This window comes from Trichosurus vulpecula, chromosome 3, assembly GCF_011100635.1.
Source record: "Trichosurus vulpecula isolate mTriVul1 chromosome 3, mTriVul1.pri, whole genome shotgun sequence".
Lineage (NCBI taxonomy): Eukaryota > Metazoa > Chordata > Mammalia > Diprotodontia > Phalangeridae > Trichosurus > Trichosurus vulpecula.
In genome coordinates, this window is record NC_050575.1 from 411,983,679 (window position 1) to 412,006,193 (window position 22,515).

General features: G+C 56.9%; 1 protein-coding gene across 5 annotated transcripts in view; it reads left to right on the forward strand.

Moving 5' to 3' along the window:
* The first annotated feature begins 225 nt into the window (after window positions 1-225).
* APOB (apolipoprotein B) overlaps window positions 226-22,515 on the forward strand; it is a 44,247-nt gene continuing 21,957 nt past the window's right edge. For 3 of the 5 annotated variants that reach the window (XM_036752502.1, XM_036752498.1, XM_036752501.1), the window contains exons 1-24: window positions 226-401; window positions 1,020-1,058; window positions 1,957-2,072; window positions 4,148-4,293; window positions 4,596-4,749; window positions 5,509-5,661; window positions 8,054-8,178; window positions 8,735-8,820; window positions 9,428-9,653; window positions 10,842-11,069; window positions 11,312-11,429; window positions 11,527-11,673; window positions 12,611-12,822; window positions 14,279-14,516; window positions 14,857-15,033; window positions 15,980-16,171; window positions 17,924-18,091; window positions 18,514-18,725; window positions 19,003-19,188; window positions 19,759-19,880; window positions 20,475-20,685; window positions 21,122-21,297; window positions 21,377-21,564; window positions 22,358-22,488. In XM_036752502.1, the coding sequence (XP_036608397.1) occupies window positions 299-401; window positions 1,020-1,058; window positions 1,957-2,072; window positions 4,148-4,293; window positions 4,596-4,749; window positions 5,509-5,661; window positions 8,054-8,178; window positions 8,735-8,820; window positions 9,428-9,653; window positions 10,842-11,069; window positions 11,312-11,429; window positions 11,527-11,673; window positions 12,611-12,822; window positions 14,279-14,516; window positions 14,857-15,033; window positions 15,980-16,171; window positions 17,924-18,091; window positions 18,514-18,725; window positions 19,003-19,188; window positions 19,759-19,880; window positions 20,475-20,685; window positions 21,122-21,297; window positions 21,377-21,564; window positions 22,358-22,488 (3,854 nt within the window). In that variant the 5' untranslated portion in view covers window positions 226-298. The remainder of the gene's footprint in view (window positions 402-1,019; window positions 1,059-1,956; window positions 2,073-4,147; window positions 4,294-4,595; window positions 4,750-5,508; window positions 5,662-8,053; window positions 8,179-8,734; window positions 8,821-9,427; window positions 9,654-10,841; window positions 11,070-11,311; window positions 11,430-11,526; window positions 11,674-12,610; window positions 12,823-14,278; window positions 14,517-14,856; window positions 15,034-15,979; window positions 16,172-17,923; window positions 18,092-18,513; window positions 18,726-19,002; window positions 19,189-19,758; window positions 19,881-20,474; window positions 20,686-21,121; window positions 21,298-21,376; window positions 21,565-22,357; window positions 22,489-22,515) is intronic. The other 2 variants (XM_036752499.1, XM_036752500.1) reach the window with 2 other exon arrangements.

Genomic DNA, 22,515 nt, shown 5'->3' on the forward strand with positions numbered 1-22,515 from the left:
AGTCAGCCTGGGGTCCCAGTCAGATTTCAGGCTCTCCTTTCTCCTCTGCCCTTCCTGCCTTTCCTGCTGGGGCCCTTAGTCCAGGCAAACCTAATGTGGAAAATGCAGGAGGACCCAGGACTCTGCCCTTTGGACCTTTTGCAATCTTCTGTGAGCTTCTTATCCCAATTAGCTCAGCGGCTGAGAACTATATAAGGGCGGCTCCAAAAGAGCGGGCTCATTTTCCCCAGCAGGCAGCCAGCAGCCCGAGAAGGCAGTGAGCAGTCCGACAGCCAGCCAGCCCAAAGTGACTCAAGAAATGGATTTGGGAGCTCCCAGGAGGCCCCGTCCCTGGCGGGCCACCATGGGAACCTGGGGCACCCTCCTGCTCCTGCTGCTGCTCCTGGGTGGCAGCTCTTCCCGTAAGTGCTGGGCTCATGAGCCTGAGGGCTGGGCAATGGCCTGAGCAGAAACCTATGTGATCTGATCTGCAGAAAGAGATAGGGCATGGGCAAACACCTCCAGATGTTTGGCTTGCAGGCCAAAGGGCCCAAGCAAAGGCCTCAGTGTCCTGTATCTGGATGGGTGGGTTGGGGATGGGCTGTTTTCCCTTCTCTGAGGCCCCAGAGGTGGTCCTCCAGAGGTGGGGAGCCCCAGGGATGACCTTTCCTTTTCTGCTAAGGCTTGGGGCCCCAGAATTGGGAGGGAACACTCCCCAGGGTGGCAATGGGTAGTGGAAAAGAGCCCCCCAAATTCCGCAGAGAGCTGGCAGGCAGCTTAGCCCCTGGTGCTGGAGGGGTGGATATACAGGCCAGATCCCTATCTCAGTGGGCATGGATGGCCAGGACCCACATTAGAGTAGCACGTGCAATTCAGCCAGGAAACAGACTATTTCCAGAGGATATCTAATTTGGAGACCTAGCAAGGTTGTGGAGGACACTTTGGGGGAAGTGTGGGGACCCTGCAGGGGATAGCATCAGGGTCCTGACCATGGCAGCCACAGACTGACTATAACTTATCTCTCTCTTCTTTCTTTCCAGAAGAGGAGGGGAAAGAAAACCAGAGCCCAACCTGCCCAAGTAAGTCACTGGAGAGCCTGGGTGCCAGGGGTGGTGGTAGGGGGATTTGGGCTGCCCTGGGTGACAATAGCCCAGGCCCAGGGAGCTCAGGGCCCCAGCTTCTCCCTTGGGCTCCATTGGCCCTTGAAAGTCAACATTGTGTTGCTGTCGTGGGTGGGCTAATTAATCATTGATCAGCCCAGCTCCTGAGCCACCTCTGACGGGAAGGCCAGACCGCCTCCCCCACCCCCACCCAGGCTGTCCTGGGCTGTTTGCTTGTCCCACCCCCAGGGCTCCCAAGGACCTTTGGAGTCTGACTTTGGGCAGCCAGTCTTAGTCAAATAATGAGGGTTGCCTTCCTTAGGCAGGGCTCTGGCGCCACCTGCTGGCCGGACCCACCCTCTGCCCGCAGTCAGACCAGCTTGGGCGCTGGCAGATGTTGGCCAGGCTGCTTGCTAGGGGCACTGCCTAGGTCAGGCAGCAACCCATAGCCAGCTTGGTGGAAGAATGACCTACCATTGTCCCTAAGGCCAGGCCCTCCTGCATGCTCAGCTGTTCTGTAACTGAGGTCTGCAGGTTTGTGGGTACAGGAACTGTGTACCCACAGAGGAGCTGTGCTCACAAAGATTCCCCTCCTGGGCCTGGGCCTCTGCCACTGAGCTGCCCTGACCCAGCTAGGACAGGCACACCCTGGCACTGGATCTCCACCGAACTCAGAAAGGATTATTAGGATCTTGTCTTCTGAGGGTCCGGTCCCTTCTCCCCTCTCCCATCAGCAGGAAGACTTAGTTTGGGAGGCTAGGGCACCATTAGTGAGTATGCAGATGGAAGCCCAGTCTGGGGGCCCCCAGATCCCCCAGCTCCTCAGGGTCACCAGCAGACCTTTGGAGCACTGCTAATACCTGTCTTTTCTTTTCAGAAGATACTATCCGCTTCAAGCACCTCAGAAAATATGTATATAGCTATGAAGCCGAGAGTGCCAACAATGTGGCTGGCACTGCAGACTCTTACAGCGCCACCAAAATTAACTGCAAGGTCAGTAGCCCCCAGGAGTGCCAGGGGAAGGGCTTCTATCCCCTAGGGCCCTGTGCCCACACAGGAGGGATGTGCTTCCTCAGCGGTAGTGGTCACTTCCAGTCCAAGGTTCAGTCCAGGGCCCTGTGCCCACACGGGAGACAGGTGCTTCCAGGCCAGCATCCCCAGGCTGCTTCCCCATCTGGAGAGCCAGGCCTTTGTCAGTTAGTCTTTGTATCTCCAGCTCTTAGCACAGAGCCAGACACACAGGAGGCGCGTAGTAAATGCTTATTGCCTGACTATCTGCCCACCTGCAGAATTACCTGTCTAGGAAAGCTCCTGCTGAATCTTTTTGTCTCACTGCAGTAGGAGTGAGGCAGAGGCAGACAGGGGAGAGGCTCTAAGGCAGTCCAGCTGTTGCCAGGTGTTTGGGGCAGAGGAAGCATTTTGTATGCTCTGCCCAAGGGCCCTAGCCAGTTCTGGGGGGGGGGGGTCTCGAGAGTCTGCCAGAATCAGTGTCATTGTCCCAGAGATTCGGAAGCAATCTCAAGTCCTGAAGGCTGATGTTGTGTTTGGATTGTGAAGAAGGCACTCAGGCTGGGGCACAGAATGGAGACCCTGGTACTCTCCCCCTTTTTTAGCATTTTAAGCAGAGAATGTCCCTCACTTTGTGGGTGCCCTGGAGCCAGGAGCCTCCTCTGTCTAGGCTGGCTGCCTCCTTTCCCTGTCTTCCCTCCCTGCCCCCCTGGGAGCTCTGAAAGGGCCAGCTTGGGCTTGGGCTATCTCTGCTTCCCTCCCAGCACGGCCTGGAAGGAGCCCAGGGCAGGAGCTCTGTCCAGCTTTGCCAGCCACATTGAAGACGTGGGTAGAGTCCAGCAGTATTTGGAACTGTGCTGAACTTTCTGTGGCTTTAAAAACCATTTGTTCATTCACTACCATGCTGGCTGTCCTTACTGGCTTGAGGAATACTGAGTTACCCATATCTGGAAATCTTCAAAAGAAAACTGGGTGGTGATAGATTAGTATAGGATTATTGACACTTTGGGCAGGGGGTGGGGAGGGATGAAAGGCATGACCTCCAAATTCCCCTCTCCCTCGGGGATGCCATTAGCAAACCCTTGGTGAATCGTCCCATGGACAGAGATGCAGAGACAAATGAGAGATAGCCCTGCCCTCACGAAGCTTCCCGTCCAGAAAGGAAGGAAAACAAGGCCTAGAGATGAGCAACTGGAGAAAGCCACTGACACGGGAGAATCTGGCTGCGGGCCCGGGGCAATCAGGGAATGAGGGCCGGAAAGGCTGTAGAGGAAGGCAGGGGAAAGCGCAGGCCATCCAGCCAGAGCTGTCCAGGAGGCTGCTGACAGGAGTGGGGTAGTGGAGGTGACCCCTGGGATCTGTCGGTGAGTGAGCCAAGGAAAGGCCTGGACTTTGGCTCGGGGAATGTTCCCTCCGAGGGAGGAGGAGCCAGGTAGGGATGGAGGAGAAGCTTGTGTGAAGTGCATTCCGTAGTATCCTCTCGCTTCCCCGTCCCCTGTCTGCCCCCCCCCCCCCCCCGCCCCGACCCCAGGAACCAAGATAGGCTTAGACAATGCTCAGCAAGGAGTAAACTGCGGGGTTTGGTACTGCCAAGGGAAGCAGGGGGGCAGGGAGCTCCCTCGGGGGAAGTTTGGGGTGCTCACTCCCTGTCCCACAGATTGCCCCTGGCATCTGCCCGTACTGGGCCAAACAGTTCAATGGCCTCATGCTCATTCTTGGGAGTAATTGTCAGCAGGTCAATCAACAAACGTTTGAGGCTCCTCCCACAATATTTGGGGAAGCTCGGTGGGGCTCCAGCAGGGACCAAAGCTTGTGATTGGCTGCTGGTCCCCGCTGCTCCCCTATGGAGCTCGCACAAGGCAGGACAAAGAGGTGTCTGCCCAGCACTTCAGCCCCTCTGGGAGGCAGAATCTCCTGGGAGACGAAGAAACCGAGGCTGCTGAGGCTGCCCGGGCTCCGCCAGGCTCTCTGAGTCCGGAGCGGCCTCCGCTGGGTTCCCTCCGCTCGCCCGCTGGTGCCGGGTTCTGCCGAACCGCTCATGGGGGGGTCTCTATTTTCAGGTGGAGCTAGAGGTCCCCCAGCTGTGCAGATTCATCTTGAAGATGAGTCAGTGCACGCTGAAGGAAGTGTACGGCTTCGACCCAGATGGCAAAGCCCTGCTGAGGAAGACCAAGAACTCGGACGAATTCGCCGCTGCCCTGTCCAGGTGAGGGGTTCGAGTCTGCGCTCCCCTCGGCCGGACTAGACTGGCCCTGGCAGCAGCTGGCGGCCTAAAGGGGCCACCAACGCGCCTGGGGATGGACCATGTGTCCAGAGATCGTCCGGTCCAGAGTCACCGCCCAGTGACCACGGAGGACCTGGAGACCCAGGGCGGGAAGGGGGTCCACTCGGGGTCTGCTGGGAGAGGAGCAGAGTCGTGACCGGAACTCGCCGGCGCTGAGCCCGTGGGGAGGGGCCCGGAGAGGAGGCGGAGCCCGGGACTTCCATGGTTGTCTCTTCTCGGGGCAGGTACGACCTCCGCCTCAGCATCCCCGACGGGAAGCAAGTACTCCTGTACCCCGAGAAGGAGGAGCCGGCGCACATTCTCAACATGAAGCGAGGCGTGGTCTCTGCGCTCCTGGTGCCTATGGACACAGAGGAGGGCAAGCGCGTGCTGGCCATGGTGAGAACATCCACTCATCCGCCGACAAGACGGTCACCATGTAGACAAGGTTTCAAGGCTTGCCAAGCGTGTGAGCCTCAAATGGACCCATTTTATAGTCGAGGAAACTGAGGCCAAGGAGAAAGTGACTAGCCCCAGGTTACACAGCTGAACAGAATTTGAACTCAGGTCTTCCCTAGTCCAGGCTCTCTGCCTACTGTGCCACCTGGCTGCCGTATCATGTGCCTAAGCTCATGCTGGCAGGGTCCCCACTGCCCAAGCCAAATGGGGAATTGAGAACAGCCCCCCAGAAAACCAGTCTCTGGTGGCTCTCGATCCTCAGGTGTCCTCTCCTCCTGATCCTGACCTACCTTCCTCACTACCCTGACCCTAGAGAGGGAAGGAGCTGGGGTGCCTCCTGGCTGGCAGACAACCCTGCCTGGCAGATCCCCTCCAACCAGAGAGATGGAGCATCCCCATCTTGAGATGTCAGAATACAGAGGGGTCTGGGACTCAGGAAAGCACCCTTCCCTCTTAAAACAGCACTCCTTGCCAAAAAGACTGAAATTGTTTAAAAAACTGAGTTTTCTGAAAATATTTATTGTGATGCTGACCCAGGTTGTGGCTCCTGGGAGCTTCTGAGCCTGGCCCCTTCCCCTCACACTTCCTGGGCAGTGAGAGGCTTCCTGCCTCTTTGCTGCTCTCCTGCTGCCCACCCCCAATCTCCTGCCCCAGGTGCCACTGTGCGCACTGACACCTAATGTACTCCCTCCTGCCCAGGAAACCGTGTACGGAAACTGCTCCAGTGATGTCACAGTTCGGGCAAAGAAAGATGTTGGAACTGAAATATTGCTTGACAGAAACCTGGAAAAATGTGATAGATTCAAGCCCATCAGCAAGGCTGCTAGTCCAATTGCCCTCATCAAAGGCCTGGTAAGTGCCTGTCCTTATAGGTCCTTGGGATCCAGAGTCATGGTCAATAAAACCTCCAAACCTCAGACCTCAGAGGGATCTCACCCAGGGCCCCTGAGGCCCAGAGACAGGAAGGCACTGATCCAAACCATGGGACTAGGATGGCCAGCCACTGCTACCTGCCAGCCCAGGACTCTCTGCATGGAGATCAGAGTCTTTGTGGGCATCAGATAGTGATGCCCAATGGCCCTTGGAGGAGGTGGGCAGCTGTGTCTGGGTCTCAAGGAGGAAGCTGACCCCACCCTCTCGTAGAGAGGCTGGAATTGAACCTCTTCTTCAGTGCCCCCCCCCACACTACCTCCCATGGGCCTAAGCTGCTGACCCAGCCCTAGCCCCGGGACCATTCTGTCTGACAGCCCAGCATCCTTGGGACTTCATCAACCTGGTCTTGGGAATCGACTTGCTCCTTATCAACCCGTTTCTGGGCACTGATTCTCTGTAAACATGTCTGGACCTTGGGCAGCAGGAGCCTGGATATGCCCCCATAGGGAGATTGTCCTTGTTGGGGCAGGGCTGGGAAAGGACAGCCATGCTTCGGCACTGACCCCTCAGCCATGGACTTATTCTCCTCCTATTGAGTCTATCTATGTTTCTGTTGCTATGTGTCTGTCATTTCCCTGCTAGAATATCAAGTCCTGGAGGGCAGAGGAGGCTTCATTTCTGGCCTAGCAGTGTTCAGCACATAGTCTGAATGAGCAAATGAATGAAGAAGGAAGGAGTGAATGAATGAATGAGTAAATGAATGAATGAAAAAGGGTGAATGAATGAATGAATGAAGTATTAAGCATTGACTACAATGCTTGCAGATAAAAAATAGAAATATGGAGAAGATCCCCTCTCATAAGGGGCTAATTGGAGGAGACAGCACAGAAAAGGAAGGCTGAAGTCCTCAGGCTACAGCAGTGGGGCTGAGGCAAGGCAGGGTCCTCAGGCTAAGGCAGTGGCCAAGCTTCCTCTGTGTCCCAAGAAAGAGCAGAGGAGAAGGCCCTGGATTAAAGTGTGGTGATTGATTGGCTGCCTGAAACAGGCTCATGAATTCAAAAAGCCTTTGTGGAGCAGCAGCCTAACTCTGCCCAACTGGGCATCTTGGGGCTCCTGGGCTGGCCTGGTCTGGGGCCAGGGGCAGCTCTGGGCCCTGCCAGCCTGGCTGGAGAAACAAGACACCCTGGCTTGAAACAGAAAATAAAAATGATGATGATGATGGTGGTGGTGGTGATGTTGATGGTGATGGTGATGATGATGTTGATGATGGTGATGATGATGGCAATGATGATGATGATGGCAATGATGATGGTGGTGGTGGTGATGATGATGGTGATAGTGATGATGATGGTGGTGATGATGGTGATGATGTTGATGGTGATGGTGATGATGGTGGTGGTGATGATGATGATGATGGTGGTGATGGTGAAGATGATGGTGATGATGATGATGATGATGATGGTGATGATGATGATGGTGATGATGGCAATGGTGATGATGATGATGATGGTGATGATGGTGGTGATGATGATGAAGATGATGATGGTGGTGATGGTGAAGATGATGATGCTGATGATGGTGATGGTGGTGATGATGATGATGGTGATGATGGCAATGGTGATGATGATGATGGTGATGATGGTGATGATGATGATGATGGTGATGATGGCAATGGTGATGATGATGGTGATGATGGTGATGATGATGATGGTGGTGATGGTGATGATGATGGTGATGATGTTGATGGTGATGGTGATGATGATGTTGATGGTGATGATGATGATGATGTTGATGGTGATGATGATGGCAATGATGATGATGATGGCAATGATGATGATGGTGGTGATGGTGATGATGATGGTGATGATGATGTTGATGGTGATGGTGATGATGATGTTGATGGTGATGATGATGGCAATGATGATGATGATGGCAATGATGATGGTGGTGGTGATGATGATGGTGATAGTGATGATGATGATGGTGGTGATGATGGTGGTGATGGTGATGGTGATGATGATGGTGAAGATGATGATGATGATGTTGATGGTGGTGATGATGGTGATGGTGTTGATGATGATGATGATGATGATGTTGATGTTGATGGTGGCAATGATGATGATGGTGGTGGTGGTGGTGATGATGGTGATGATGATGACGATGATGATGATGATGATAGGTGTGAGCCAGCCCAGGTCAGGAGAGTGGCAAGGATTCTCCAAAGCCAGGGAAGGCAGGAGATCGCGGGTTGGGATCTCTGGGAGGAAGACTTTGTCCAGAACGAGCAGGCATCTTCTGGCTGGGTGGAAGGGAAGGGGCTGGCACTGGAGCTGGCATCAGGGTGGACAGCGTTCCCAATTCTCGTTTCCAGGGCGGCCCCTTATCAAAGCTGCTCAGCAGCCGGCAGGAGTGCGCGTACACTCTGGACCCTCGGAGGAAGCACGTGGCGGAAGCTGTCTGCAGGGAACAGCATCTCTTTCTGCCCTTCTCCTACAAGTATGTGTCCCTGGCCAGCAGTCTGTGAGCCGCCTGGCTTTCACTGTGTGCCCAGCCCTGTCTGGTGCAAGGGCTGAGGCGGGAAGGCCGGGTGAACAAGACTGTCTGGACTGTGCCAGGGTCTCACTATCCCAGCGGGGCTAGAAGCAGAGACAGTTTGTCCTAGAATGGCCAGTGGGGAGAGAGTCCTACGAGCTTGTACAGGAGGAGAGGCCCTGCCTGGGCTGTGGGATTGGTCACCAGCAAAGGAGGTCTGGCTTGGACAGTGGGGCTGGCCACCAGCCAACCAGCAGTCATCCATGGGGAGCCCTGTGCTAGTCCCCCGCCTGGGTGGGTGGTGACCAGGCAAGGCCAGAGTCTGGCTGAGGGCACCAGCCAGAGCCCTAGATGCCATGAGGCCCAGTGAAGGGGACTGACGGGCAGTGCTTAGGAACAGGGCTGGGCCAGGAGGTCAGTGGAGGCCTCCTGAAGGAAGGACAGATGGGCAACGTTTGGAGAGATGGTGATAGGAGCACAGAGCTGGGCAGCTGAGGTGAGGCCGTGTTCTGTGTTCCAGGAATCAGTACGGCATGATGGCCCGCATCACACAGACCCTGAAACTTGAAGATACCCCCAAGATCAACAGCCGCTTCTTTGATGCAGGTGGGCTATGTGGAAGCCTGGCTGAGGCAGGGCTGGGCAGTGGGAAAGCACAGGATCTAGAGTCAGGGCATGTGGGCTCTGGGTCTCAGGCTGTAGGGGCTAGGCATCCTTCTGCAGTCTAGGCTCTGTGTCTCTGCTGGTCCACATCTGTAGTCACTAAAGGCCATTCCCAGCAGTGGGTGTCCTTTGTGGGTGAGGGGGCTCTGGGAGTGATGGGAGTGGGCATGAGAGACTGAAAGGAATGCTGGGTTTGAGTGGCCTTGTCCTGGCCCCGTCAGGTTTCTCTGGATGACAGCCTGCCCTTCCCCTCTGCCAGCCAGTATCAGTGACGAGGGGGACCCAGAGTTCAGAGCTGAGGCGGGGCTGTAGAGATTCTCTTGTTACGGATTAGGAGTGTGAGGCCTAGGGGAAGAAAGGGGCCTACCTAACGGGGAGTGAGTGGCAAGGAGCCCAACCTGCTGAGAATGTGGTGGATGGACTCTGAAGGCAGTGAGCTCCCTGTGACCAGAAAGGGCCAACCACCAATGACTCCATGCCAAGGCATTGGTGCAGATGTGGGGGCTCCTTCCAGTCCTGAGATCCTGGACATGGCTCTACCCCCTTCCAGATGCTTTTCAGAAGAGAAGCCTTGCCTTGGAGAATGTGGAGGCCACAGCCCCTGCCAAGGAGGGAGGGGAGGTAGTTCTGAAGACCCTTCAGGAGCTGCGGAAGCTGTCAACCTCGGAGCAGAATGAACACCAAGCCAAACTCTTCAGTAGACTGGTCACCAGCCTAAGGGCCCTCAATGAAGAGACCATCACTTCCCTTTGGCCCAAGCTTCTCGAAGTCTCGAGGTAACATCAGCAGGGGCACCAGGACCAGGAGGCCGAGGCAGGCAAGAGATGGGCCTGTGTCCAGCACGGCTGTGAAATCCAGAAGGGATCTAGCTTGACATAGTTTATGGTCCCCATCCTTGGTGACCTCCCTTTTGCTGCTGTGAGGACACAGCTTTGCCCTCGGAGAGCTTACAGTGCTTAAGGAAAAAAGGCACCTGCACCTACACAGAGGCCTGCCTAGGATATCAGAATTGGTACTGTGGATGCCATGTATTCAGGAAGCCTGTAAAGAGCTCCACCTGTGCCAACCTTAGCTTGGCCATCCTGGAATGGGAAGCAGGCACAGCCCATGTCCTTCAGGGAACCCGTGGTACCACACAGCCTAGACCCCAGCATGAAAAGATGGCCCATGAGCCTGTGGGCCCTGGGAACTGAGGGGAGGGTGATCCCTGCCCTGGGAGTCAGGGAAGGCTTAGTTATGGGGGTGATCCTTGCACTGGGGGTCAGGAAAAGCTTAGGTATGGGGTGATCCCTGCACTGGGGGGTCAGGGAAGGCTTATGTGTGGGGGTGATCCCTGCACTGAGGGGTCAGGGAAGGCTTAGGTGTGGGGGTGGTCCCTGCACTGGGGGGTCAGGGAGTTCTGTGGAAGAAGCAGTATTTGAGCAGGGCCAGGAAGGGCAGGAAGAATTTGGCTAATGAGAGGCCAGAAAAGACTTCCCAGGGAGGAAAAGCAGGGCAAAGAGGACAAGAAAGAGGACAGAACCAGGAATGAGATTTTCTGGTGGCCCCAGGAGCCATCAGCTGCATCTGTCAGGCTGGGCCTGGTCACAGAGTTGTGGGCTAGGCCCTAAGGAACCTCCAAAGTTTAGCTCAGATGATGCCCCTGCCTTCAGGGGGCTCACAGTCTGCTGGGGGACAAGACTCCAGGTTAGAGAGGTCAGGTACACAGCATTCCATGTTACAAGTGTGAGAGAAGGGCCAAGAGGGAAGGTCCTTCCTGGAAGGAAGCACTGGGAAGGCAGCCCAGACCAGTGGGCATCCAGCCTGGGCTCTAGAGTATAGATGGAGAGGGAGGCGAAAGTTCTCCAGGCCCACTGATGGGCAGAGGTTGGGAGTGTCTGGAGGCACTGTAGAGTTGTCCTGTTGGGCCGGAGGGGCCAAAGAGGAATGGATAAGCCAACCCCTGTGTCCTCTTGTCCCCCCAGCCCCCTTGCCCTGCAGGCCCTGGTACAGTGTGGGCAGCCCCAGTGCTACTCCCATATCTTGCACTGGCTGAAAACTGAGAAAACCAACCCTTTGCTGATCGACGCAGCCTCCTACATCATGGCGTTGATTCCCAACCCCTCTGCCCAGAGGCTGCGGGAGATCTTCAAAGTGGCCCAGGAACGGCCAAGCCGCATCACTCTCTATGCCCTGAGCCACGTGGTGAACAAGTGAGTGTCCCTGGATCCTGGGGGTGGATCAGGGGCTTGAGGACAGCCCCTGGCAGAGGGATGCCCAGTCCCTGGGCTCACCCAGCTCACCTTTTCAGGGTACTTGGAGATGTATAAAGCCTCCTCCCAATACCCCTGTGAGGTGGGCATCACAGCTGGTATTAAGCCATGTGACAGGGGAGGGAACTGAGTCCCTACCCAAGGTCTTCAGGTCCCTGCTAACTCTGCTCTCTGACCCCCAGATTCCACCAGAAAACTTCAATGGTGTCACAGGAGCTGAAGGAGGTTGCTGACTACCTGACCTCCCGGCTTGGGAACGAGTGTGTTGGCAGCGAGGAAGCCACCTACCTGACCCTCAGGGTACTGGTCATACTCTCACTAAGCAGAGCCCCACTCGCTGGCCTCAGTTTCTCCTGCCTTCCTCTAATGGGGGGCCCTCTCCATCTTCTCCTGGCAGGTCATTGGCAACATGGGCAGAACCCTGGAGGAGGTGAGCCCACAGCTGAAGGCTTCCCTTCTGAAATGCATCCAGAGTCCGGCACCATCCCTTTCGGTGCAGAAAGCTGCGATCCAGGCCCTCCGGAAGATGGAGCTGACCGAGGAGGTGAGGCCATGGCAGATGTCTGGCCTGGAGGCTGAGGGCCCCAGGCTGCCCTGGGCCTGCCTGTTCTGGCTCAGTGGCCGTGTCTGTAGCAAGGTTGAGCCCTAGGCTTCCCCAGTCCTGTGACGGATCAGCCAGGGTGGTTCCCCAGAGTGTGGAGGCCAGGCGCCCACTGTGCCCAAGAAGTTCCTGACCCTCCTCATCCACTCTCCTCCTCTATTCTCACCTCCCATGCATAGCAAAGCAGACTTTAAACAAAGGCCGAGTAAAAGGGAGAATGCAGTGCCCAGCAAATGATTCCTTTGGGTCCCCGTCCTCTAAGCTTCATGGCACAAGAATTTCCTGAGTGCCCCCTGTGGGCTTGGGCCTGGGCTGGGCTCTGGACAGAGCACTGGGGGGAGGGGGGGAGGGTTGGTTTCAGGCCCAGCTTCATGACCTTGGAGGAGGCAGCAAGGGGGCCCAGTGGTTAGAGCACCGGGCCTGGATATCAGAAACCCGAATTCAAATATAGCCCTGGCCTTACTAGCTGCGTATGACCCTGGGCAAGTCACTTAACCTCTGATTGCCTTGGTTTCCTCATGTGTAAAGTGGCCACCTGCCTCCCCAGGCTACTGAGATGATCAGAAGAGATACTAATTGTAAAGTGCTCAGTGGAGGGCCTGGCACATAGTAGGAGCTTCATTCCTTCTCCAGTACAGTGAGCACAGCCCCATTTTGGGGGTGGTTCCTTCAAACATGCTTCCTTCATATCCACCTTCTGAGGTTGGGCAGTCAAGTGTGACTGGGCCCATTTGACAGAGGGGGGATCAAGGCCCCAGGCCTTGTTTGGGGTCACCGTTAAAGAGCAGGGCTGAGCCCCGGGCCTCTGGCTGGGCCAGCCTGAGACAAGCTGCCGAGTGCCAATGACACCAGGGTTCTGTGCCTTCTCTTTGGGCTGCAGGTCCAGAACGTCCTTCTCCAGACCTTCCTGGATGGCACCGCCCCTGAAGAGAAGCGCCTGGCCGCCTACCTCCTGCTGATGAGGCAGCCGACCCTCCACATGATCAGGCACGTGATCATCGATCTGCAGACTGAGACCAGCGAGCAAGTGAGGAGCTTCGTGGCATCTCACCTCGCCAATGTCCTGGTCTCCGAGGAGCCAAGTGTACAAGAGTAAGCCAGAGGGAGAACCCACCTGCTGCCCTGGGCCACACCCTGGCCACAGGCCACACCCACCCACCCTCCATCCCATCCCAGGGTGCAGGGAGGGACCAAGGGGCTGCCAGACACAGCCCCTGCCCGCAGAAAGGGGGACAGGGAGCAAAGGCACCCTGCTAGCAGCGGATGTGGGACCAGGGTCAGTGCAAGGCAAGGTCTTAGGTCGGGGGCAAAGCAGACTTCCTGGAGTCAGCCTTTAAGACAGTCCCAGAGAGGCAAGGAGGGCATGCCTGGCTTTGGGAACTGTGTGAGCAAAGGCAAGGAGGTGAGAACCCAGGGGGTGTGGGGGGTGCTGAGGGCCTGGAGAGATGGCAGCCAGGGCATGTTCAAATGGAAAGGCCTGGAATGCCAGGCAGAGAGAGTCGCTGAGGGTCTTTAAGAAGAGACTTGGCATGGTCAGATTTGTTAGTCAATCAAAGGCATTTATTAAATGCTTACTACCATGTACAAAGGTCTGGGAATACAAGGAAAGGCAAACGAAGGTCCTTGCCCTTGAGAAGCACACAATCTGGGGTGGGGAGACCCCCTTGGAGTGTGGGGACAGACCCCGGTCAGGCTGAGCTGGGCAGGGCTTAGGGGCTGGGAAGAGCGGAGTGAGGTATGGAGGGGAGCAGGATGCACGAGGAAAAGCTTCTTGCCAATGGAGGCTTTGAGCCCAGTCTGGAAGGAAACCAGGAGATGGAGATGAGGAGGGAGAGTCCCGGGTGAGGAACAGCCTGGGGGCTGGGGAAAGGGTTTTGAAGGCCCAAGGGAGCATTCAATATTTGGTCCTGGAGGTGATGGAGAGCCATGGGAGGTTATCGAGTAGGGGGTGACATGGTCAGACAGGTGCTTTAGGAAGATCTCTTTAGTGGCTGAGTGGAGGAGGGACTGGAGTGGGGGAAACCTGAGACAGGCAGGGCCTCCAGGTGTGAGGTGATGAGAGCCTGCCCCAGAGTGGGGGCAGAATCAGAGGAGGGGGTGGGCCAGGGGATGGGGGCCTCATCCAGGGGTGGTGCTGTTGGGAGGGGGCAGTGCATGCAGAGGATGAAGGTTTATTCCAGGGGGCTGTGGTGGGTGGGGAGAGGAGGTGGCACTGTTAGAGGAGGGAGGCTGTGGCAGGCGGGTGGGGGGGTGCTGTCAGAGGAGGAGGATGCAAGGAGAGGAGGTGGCGCAGTCAGAGGAGGGGGTCTGTGAGGGGGTGCTGTCAGAGGAGGGAGATGTGGGGAGGGGAGGTGGTGCTGTCAGAGGAGGAGGGCTGTGGGGGTTGCTGTCAGAGGAGGGGGACTGTGGGGGGTGGCGCTGTCAGAGGAGGGGAGCAAGCATATTGGAAAAGGTGGGGATGACAGCTCAGGTCTATGTCAGAACCCAAAGCCCGGCCCAGGGGCTGCAGTTCCTTGGGGTGTCACTTGAACCCTGATTTCCTTTGCAGCCTCAGAAGCCAAGTGAAGGAGGCTCTCCAGGGCTCTCAGCTCCCCGCAGCCATGGACTTCAGAAGGTTTTCTCAGAACTACCAATTCTCCAAGACCTTTTCTATCCCTATCTTTGGCCCTTTCTCCTCCAAGGTAGAAGGGAACCTTATGTTTGACCCCCACAATTACTTACCTAAGGAGACCATGCTGAAAACCACCCTCTCCGTCTTTGGCTTCCATCCCACTGACCTCTTTGAGGTATGTTGTGTACAGCCCTGCCCCCTTGGCCAGGCACCCCGGGGAATACAGGTGGGGTGGGGAGCCTCCTTCTCCTGCCGGCTGCCCTCCGGAGCTCACCTCTGGACAAAGAACTTTGGTCCTGGGGAGGGAAGGCTGCCTTCCTAAGCGGGTTCTCAGGATGGCAAAGGCAGGAGGCATCGACCTGCCCCAGGGAGTTAGCTCTTGGTGGGACTCGGAGGCCCCCATCTCATAGGGGCCTCCTACCTTTATGGCTTCCCAGAAGTGAGCACTTTCAGGGGGCATCTTTCCTAGGGGAGGTGCCTGAGGGGGTCTGTGCTGACTTCTCTTCTCTCCTCAGGTCGGCCTGGAGGGGAAGGGCTATGAGCCCACCCTGGAGGCACTCTTTGGAAAGCAGGGTTTCTTCCCAGATAGCGCCACCAAAGCCTTGTACTGGGTGGACGGCCGAGTTCCCGACCCAGTCTCCAAGGTTTTAGTGGACCACTTTGGCTATACCAAGGAAGAGAAGAGGGACCAGGTACTCAGACCCCTGCCCTGCCTCAGTCATACCTCAGAATTCTCACCCAATTCTCCATGTCCTCAATGCTTCTCTCTGAAGGGATGCTGTGTCACTTTCTTTCCTAATTCCCAGTTGCGTAAGGTTAGGGTCCCTCTGACCCAGAGGCTTCTGGGAAAAAGAAAACTTATTTCCACTGTGCTTTAGGAAGGTCCCTGGGATACCCAGAAAGCTCCTCATCATGGGGGTCCCCTGCCCACCATGGCTGTTTTCCATGGTGGGGGGTTGCTGGAGGGTTGTGATGAAGGTTAGCCTGGGCCTCTCCTTTGGTCATCTATCCTGTGGTTGGGCCATTGGACCCAGACTGGGAGCCAGAAGGGGCCTCATCCGACTGTCCCCGGCCAGGAATCCTCCCTGTGGCTCCCCCAACCTGTGGCTAGCCAGGTTTTTCTCACAGCCCTCAGGGAGGGGGCAACTGTGTCAGGAAGGCTTTACTTCAGAGACCCCTTCAGGCTCAATCTTCCTCTTGGCATCTTGTCCCCCACCCCTGTTATTTCTGGTTCCAGGCCAGCCCTTGGGAAACCCCAGGCCACTCTCTTGTTTCCCCTGAGTTCCTTCCACTGATGTTTAGACCAGGGGTGGGGAACCTGTGGCCTCAAGGCCTCGTGTGGCCTTCTAGGTCCTTGGATATGACCTTTTGACTAAGTCCAAGGTTTACAGAACAAATCCCTTTGAGGGGATTTGTTCTGTGAAGCTTAGATTTGGTCAAAGAGCAGCACTTGAGGACCTAGAGGGCCACACGTGACTGTGAGGCTGCAGGTACCCCGGGGTAGACACCTTGACCTTCAGTTTTCTCTGGGCCTCCCCCACCCCCACCCCAGCTCTGACAACCGTCCAGTTCTGCAGTTCAGTGAGTGCTGGCATCCCATCATTATCGGCCTCTATGTCCTTTCTCATAAATCTGCAGGACATGGTGAACGGACTGATGCTCAACTTCCAGAAGCTCGTCAAGGACTTGGGGTCCAGGGAAGCCCCCGAGGCCCAGGCCTACCTGCGCATTCTGGGCGAAGAGCTGGGCTACGTCAGGTTGGAGGACCTCAAGGTCATGGGCACAGCGCTGCTCAGGACGGTGAAGTCCTTGCAAGGTCTTCCTCAGATGGTGAGTGCCTGGACCCTGGTGGCCTGCTGCTCTGACCCAGAGGCTGCCACTGATGCTGGGCGGGTGCACTGAGAGCCCAGGCTGAGGCCTGGCCACCACACCTGGGTCTGGGCCCCATTCTGCAGCCAGCAGGTGTCCTTTTGAGGTGCTGAAGCCACTGTTGTCTCTGCCCTCTTCTGGGGCATGGAGGTGGAAAGAGGACTGCCCCAGGTCAGGAGGGATGGGCCAGAGGAGAGAAGGAAGTGATCTAGGAAGGTCTGAGGAGGGAAAAGGCTCTTGCAGATCCAGGGGCAATCTCAGAAGCTTCTGGGAGGAGGTGGCTCCCTAGCTGAGCCTCGAAGGTAGATAAGGGATCTGGCCAGCCGAGGTGAGGAAGGGGGCCATTATTGGTGCATGTGTGCCCATTGGGGAGAGGCAGGAGATCAATAGACCAGCAGTCATTTATCAGCCCCCTCTATCCTACTGTGTTGGAGGTGCTGGGGATGGAGGTACAAAGAACGCCTCAATCCTTGGGCACCTCCTCCATGACTGATGTTCTGGTCTGGGTCAGAGGCAAGGCTCGAACCCGGATTCCCTGGACCCTAAGGCTTCTGCCTCATCCCACGGTCTCATGCTGCCTCTCCACAGTTGTTATTACTATGGGGCTTAAAAAACAAAACCAAACTCACCCAGAGTGTCAAAGCATGGAACAAAGCAGCTGTCAGTGAGTCAGGCAATAAGCATTTATTAAGCACCTACTGTGTGCCAGGCAAAGATCAGTGCCTGTCCTTAAAGGACTCCCAGTCCAATGAGCGAGACAACATGCAAACAGCCCTGTGCTGTCCAGCTGGAGGTGGGACACACGGGAGATGATCCCAGAGGGAAGGCACTGGCATGAAGGGCCATCAGGAAAGCTTCCTGCCAAAGGCTTGGAGGAAGCCAGGGAGGCAGGAGGCAAGGAGAGGAGGAGAAGGAGGAGGGAGGAAGAGGAATCAAGGAGGAGGAGGACTCAAGGAGGAGGAGGAGGGGAGGAGGAGGAGGAGGGGAGGAAGAGGAATCGAGGAGGAGGAGGGAAAGAAGAGGAATCCAGGAGGAGGAGGAGGAGGAGATGAGGAAGAGGAGGAAAAGGAGGAGCAGGAGGGGAGGAGGAAGAGGAGGAGGAGGAGGAGATGAGGAAGAGGAGGAAAAGGAGGAGCAGGAGGGGAGGAGGAAGAAGAAGAAACATGGAGGAGGAGGGAGAGCCCTGACATTGCTCAATTTCTGAGAGGGCCTTTGGGTCACAAAACATGCTTTGAGTGAATGCCATCAGATGCCCGATGCTGACAATAACCAGCATTCCCAGAGCCCCTCTTGTGTGCCAGGGCGGGCGCTGTGCTGAGCATTTACAAATCCCACCTCACTGGATCCTCACAACCGCCCTGAGAAGGAGGTGCTATTATTACCTCCATTTTGCAGTTGAGGAAACTGAGGCAAGCAGCAGCTAGGTGACTTGACCAAGGTCACACAGCTAGTCACTGTCTGAGTCTGGATTTGAACTCAGGTCTTTCTGACTCCTGGGCCTCTCGTCGCTGAGCTGTCCCAATCCAAAGGACGCCATGTGCCAGATGCCCCTGGTGCCTTCAGGACAGACGGCCAGGATGTGTCGCCATTCCCCATGAGCTTCCTGGCAGTTGTCGGGTGCTTGGACGGCATGCTGTGCCGGGGACCCAGGTCGCAGGAGGGAGCGGGGACCTCCTGGTTGCTTGCTTATGTGGCCTCTTGGTGTACCTCCAGATTGCAGAGGCCCTCACCAAAGGCTCCAAGAACGACCTCTTTGTTCACTATATCTTCATGGAAAACACCATTGAGCTCCCTACCGGAGTTGGGCTGCCACTCCAGCTGTCCACATCTGGCCTGGTCACCCCTGGAGTCAAGGCTGGGATGAAGCTTCAGTGGGCTAATGTGAGTCCTGGTGCAGGGTGTGGGTGTGGGGCTCAAGAGGGCAGGAAGGAAGGAGGATGCGGGTCCCTAGAGAGGCTTAGGCATCCTTGCTAGGAGAGAGAATGAACTGCTCCCTGTCCACTCGGCTAAGCGTGGACACGCTATGAGGACTCTCCCAGGGTCACATGGCCTGGGCAGGCCCACAGGAGTTGTGGGGAGATCCTCTGGTCAGCTGAGCTTTGGGGTAGGGACCGGGATAAGCCTTGGCTTCTTTCTGTAAGGGCATCCTAAACTCACAGAATCCTGGAGGTGGCTGCCTCCCCAAGGGCATCACAGCCACCCCCCTGCCCTCTGCATGGGCACCGGCGGGGACCAGAGGAGGCCACAGATGGTTGGGCCTGAGGTAGACCCCGGTCCCCGCCCCCGACTCTCTCTTCCTCCAGAAGCAGGCAGAGCTGGTAGCCAAGCCCTCAGTGTCTTTGGAGTTTGTGACCCACCTGGGGGTCACCGTCCCAGACTTTGCCTGGAGCGGGGTCCAGATGAACTCTAACCTCTACCATGAGTCTGGCCTGGAGGCTCGCTTGGCTCTGACCAAGGGCCAGCTCAAGTTTGCCATTCCTGCTCCCAAGAACCGGGTCAAGCTCTTCAAAGCCAGGTACCTTCTGGGTTGGGCTGCAGCACCCTAGGGTGGCCCTGGGGGAGGGGCCCCCAGAGACCTGAAGCCCAGTCCCTGGCCCTCCTGAGGTATGCCTGCCCCCCTGTCCACTCTCTGCAGGGAGGGAGAGAGGAGGGGCTGGGTCTGACTGAGTCAGGGTTCAAGGAGGCAAACCCTGTGAGGAGATACCCTAAGAGCCCAGGCCCCTGGGAGGGTGGGGGCCTGTTGGGAGGCCCTGCCCAGGTCTGGAGGTAACTGGGCACTGCCTCTCTTGCAGTAACACTCTCCATCTGGTCTCTACCACTGAGTACTCCAAGGTGATCCCACCCTTGATCGAGAACCGGAAATACTGGTCAGACTGCAGACCCTTCCTCAGGGGCCTCAACTACTGCTCCACCCTGGCTTATTCCAATGCCAGCTCCATTGAGGCCGCCCCCTACTACCCGCTCACAGGAGATACCAGGTGCTGTCCCCAGCCCAGACCCACTCGACCCCACAGAATCTCCCCTTCCCTGCCTGGCTGGTTCATAGAGGGACACTCCAGCCCTGCATTCTTCAGGGGGGGCCTTCATCCCTGTCCCTGACAATGATGGGGGGGCAGGGGGAAGGGAGGTCCCTTCTCTTCTCTGGTCCTGTCTCCTCCCCTGGGAAAGGAGCAGGTGGGACCCATGTGCTGGGCCTCACTTCCTCTCACCCCTAGTCCTGTCACTCACAGGTACTCAGGAAGCTCAGGAGGGGAGGGGCCCCAGCCTCATACCACACAAGGGAGGGTGGCACCAGTCATATAATGTAATAATGTGTAATGCCTGACCATCACAGTCCGGTCTACAAAGGGCTCAGGGAGGTGGCCCCCATATCACCGCCTCACTTCTCCCCTGATGACTCTGGAATCTCCAGGGTTTGCTGGGCTCTGCCCCCTCCCGATGAGGCTGAGCCAGCCCAATGGCAGAAATGGGGGGCGGCCAATCCGCCCTGGGACCTAAAGCATTATCTCTGAGCAGCAGTTGTAACCTGCCCCTCATCGCTTCCTCAGGTTCGAACTGGAGCTCGAGCCCACGGGGGATGTAGAGGAGTACACGGCCAGTGTGAATTATGAGCTGCAGGGGGAGGGTAGGGACTTGGTGGATCAGCTGAGGTTCGCTGTGCAGGCCGAAGGTGAGTGCCACCCTTCAGGGAAGGTGCATGTGTGAGTGTGAGTGAGTGTGAGTGGGTGTGGGTGTGCTGAGTGTGCATGGGTGAACATGGGTGTGAGGGTGCCTGTGTGTGCCTGTGGGTATGTGTGTGTGTGTGGGTGTGCATGGGTGAGTGTATATGTGTGTGTATGTGTGTGCATTGTGTAGGTGTGAGCGTGCCTGTACATGAACCTACATGCATGCACTGCAGGTGTGAGTACATGCATGTATACCTGTTCCTGCATGTTCTGACCTCAAGGCCTCCACACACACACACAAAAGGGCAGGGGCCATGTTTCATGCAGAGATTATGGCCCAGGACAGAGAATGGAGGAAGGGGAGGGAGCCTGGGGCCCAGAGAAAGCCTAGTATTTCCCTGGCTCCATAGAGAGAGGGCATCATGGTGGGGGCAGATGCAGAGATGGGGGGTCCAGCTGAGGAGGAAGGGCACAGTGTCCTGGGTCAAGAAGACAGGAAAGGCTCCCTTGGCTGGAGTGGGGGCAGGGGAGGGGAAGGTAAGGCTCCTGGGGAGAGGGGCGGGAACAGAGCGGTCAGGAGGGAGGGGATGCTCTTTCAGGACGGGTGCCCAGTGCAGCCACGATGACGCTCAGATACCACCGAAGCCGCATGGCCCTGACCAGTGACCTCCAGGTGCCAGACTTGGCGGTGGACCTTGGTGCCAGCCTGAGAATCCAGGACCAGTCGGATGAGGAGAACATGTTCTACAGCCTGATCTTGGACGTCCAGAACAGCAAGGTCACAGAAGCGACCTTCACTGGCCATGTCAGGTAACCCTGGGATGCCCCTGCCGGCCCAAATGGGAGACAGCCCAGGGTGCCGAGCGGGGCCTGGAGTCAGGAGGACCTGAGTTCAGATCCAGCCTCAGGCTCCTACTGGCTGGGTGACCCTAGGCTGGTCACATCCCCCTGTTTGCCTCAGTTTCCTCATCTATAAAATGGAGATCATGGCAGCACCTTCCCCCAGCATGATTGTGAGGATTAAATGAGATATTTATAGAGCACCATGCCTGGTACACAGTAGGCGCCATATAAGTGGTAGCTATCATTCTCATAATTCTCCGCAGTTCTAGACAGAGCTCTCGCTGGACTCAGCAGGGCCTGGTTTCCAGCCCTCTTCTCTTTGTCCAGGCACTCCCACCAGGCAGGCCTTCGCCTCCTGTGGCTTATGCTGACATGTGCCGTGCTCTGGTTCGGTTCTTCACAGGTGTGACCGGAAGGAGCAGGGCACAGTTGGTGTCATATTATCCGTGCCCCTCCTGCAGGCCGAGGCCAGGAGTGAGACCCTGGTGCACCGGTCCTCTGAGAAGCTTCTGGTTCAGATAGACAGCTCTATGACCGCCCTTGGCACAACAGTCTCCAAGAAAGTAGCATGGCGTTACGGTAGGGGCATTGCTGGGTGCACTGGTGCCCGCTGGGTGTGGTCAGGAAATGCACCCACTCACTCTGTCTGCATTTTCAGATGAGAGGAAGCTTGAATTTGAATGGAACATGGGCAGTAACACAGAAACTAAGAAGCTGGCACCTACGCTCCTTACACAGGTCTCCAGGTATGGCGGGAGCTTACATCAGTACTCACAAGACTGGCTGGACCGCAAGGTCGCTCACACGGACATGACCATCCGCCACATTGGCTCCAAATTCATAGCGGTGAGTACAAGGAGGCCATCGGTCTGCCTCACTGGGGTGCCCAGGGGTTGCCCACGTGTCCGACCGAGCTGCAGTGGCCAGGGGAGGCTGGACTGACGGACCTTCCCTCAGCGCCCGTCTTTCCTGGAGCTGCCATCGAGGGCAGCTCAGAGCCTTCCATGGGGCTCCTGTCCCTGGACATCACAATGAAGGCTCTGGGCAGTGAAGCAGTGGGTTTGGGGTGTTTAATCCCCTGCTCCTGTGAGCCTGTGATCTCAGGGATTTGGGGGTTGCCTCCAAGGGTGCAATGGTCCCCATACCCTCCCCAGGGCCCCCAGTGTCCTGGAGGCCTTGCTCCCCTCTTCCTGACATGTCAGGGAGTTGAAGGCCCGCCCACCCCCTCCTCCTAACATACCATGCCCCAGCCTCTCCATTGTCCTCTGGCTGAGACTCCTCTTGGGTTTGTCAGAGGCTGGGGTGGGGGGCCTGCTAGAGTGGTCATCAGAGATGGGGCTCGGCTTTTCCTAGCATTCACACTCTGCTTCCCATTGGGCACCCACACCTGCCTGCATTGTCCACACATTGCCGGCCGCCTGCATCAGCTATCTCTGATCCCAGCCCTGCCTATCGGGCTCCAATCCAGCACAAGGCATCCTCCTCCCAAGGGTGCTGAAGGCTCACTTTGGGGCACGGCCTCCTCTGGGGCCTCCCCTTCCTCTGCCACATTTGTTGGCTCCCTGCCCTCCCCAGATCCTCCAATGTGGCCCTGCCTTTCCTAGAATCTGCCCTGAAACTTCTCTTACCCCTGCCCCAGGCCACCAATACGTGGTTTCAGAAGGCGTCCCAGGGTCTTCCTTATGCAGAGACCCTGCAGAGGAAGCTCCAAGGCCTCCAGGAATGGGAAATGCCAGAGCTCCATGTCCCCGACAACCTGTTCCTGAAAAGGTGAAGAAGGATGGAGGGTCTGCAGTT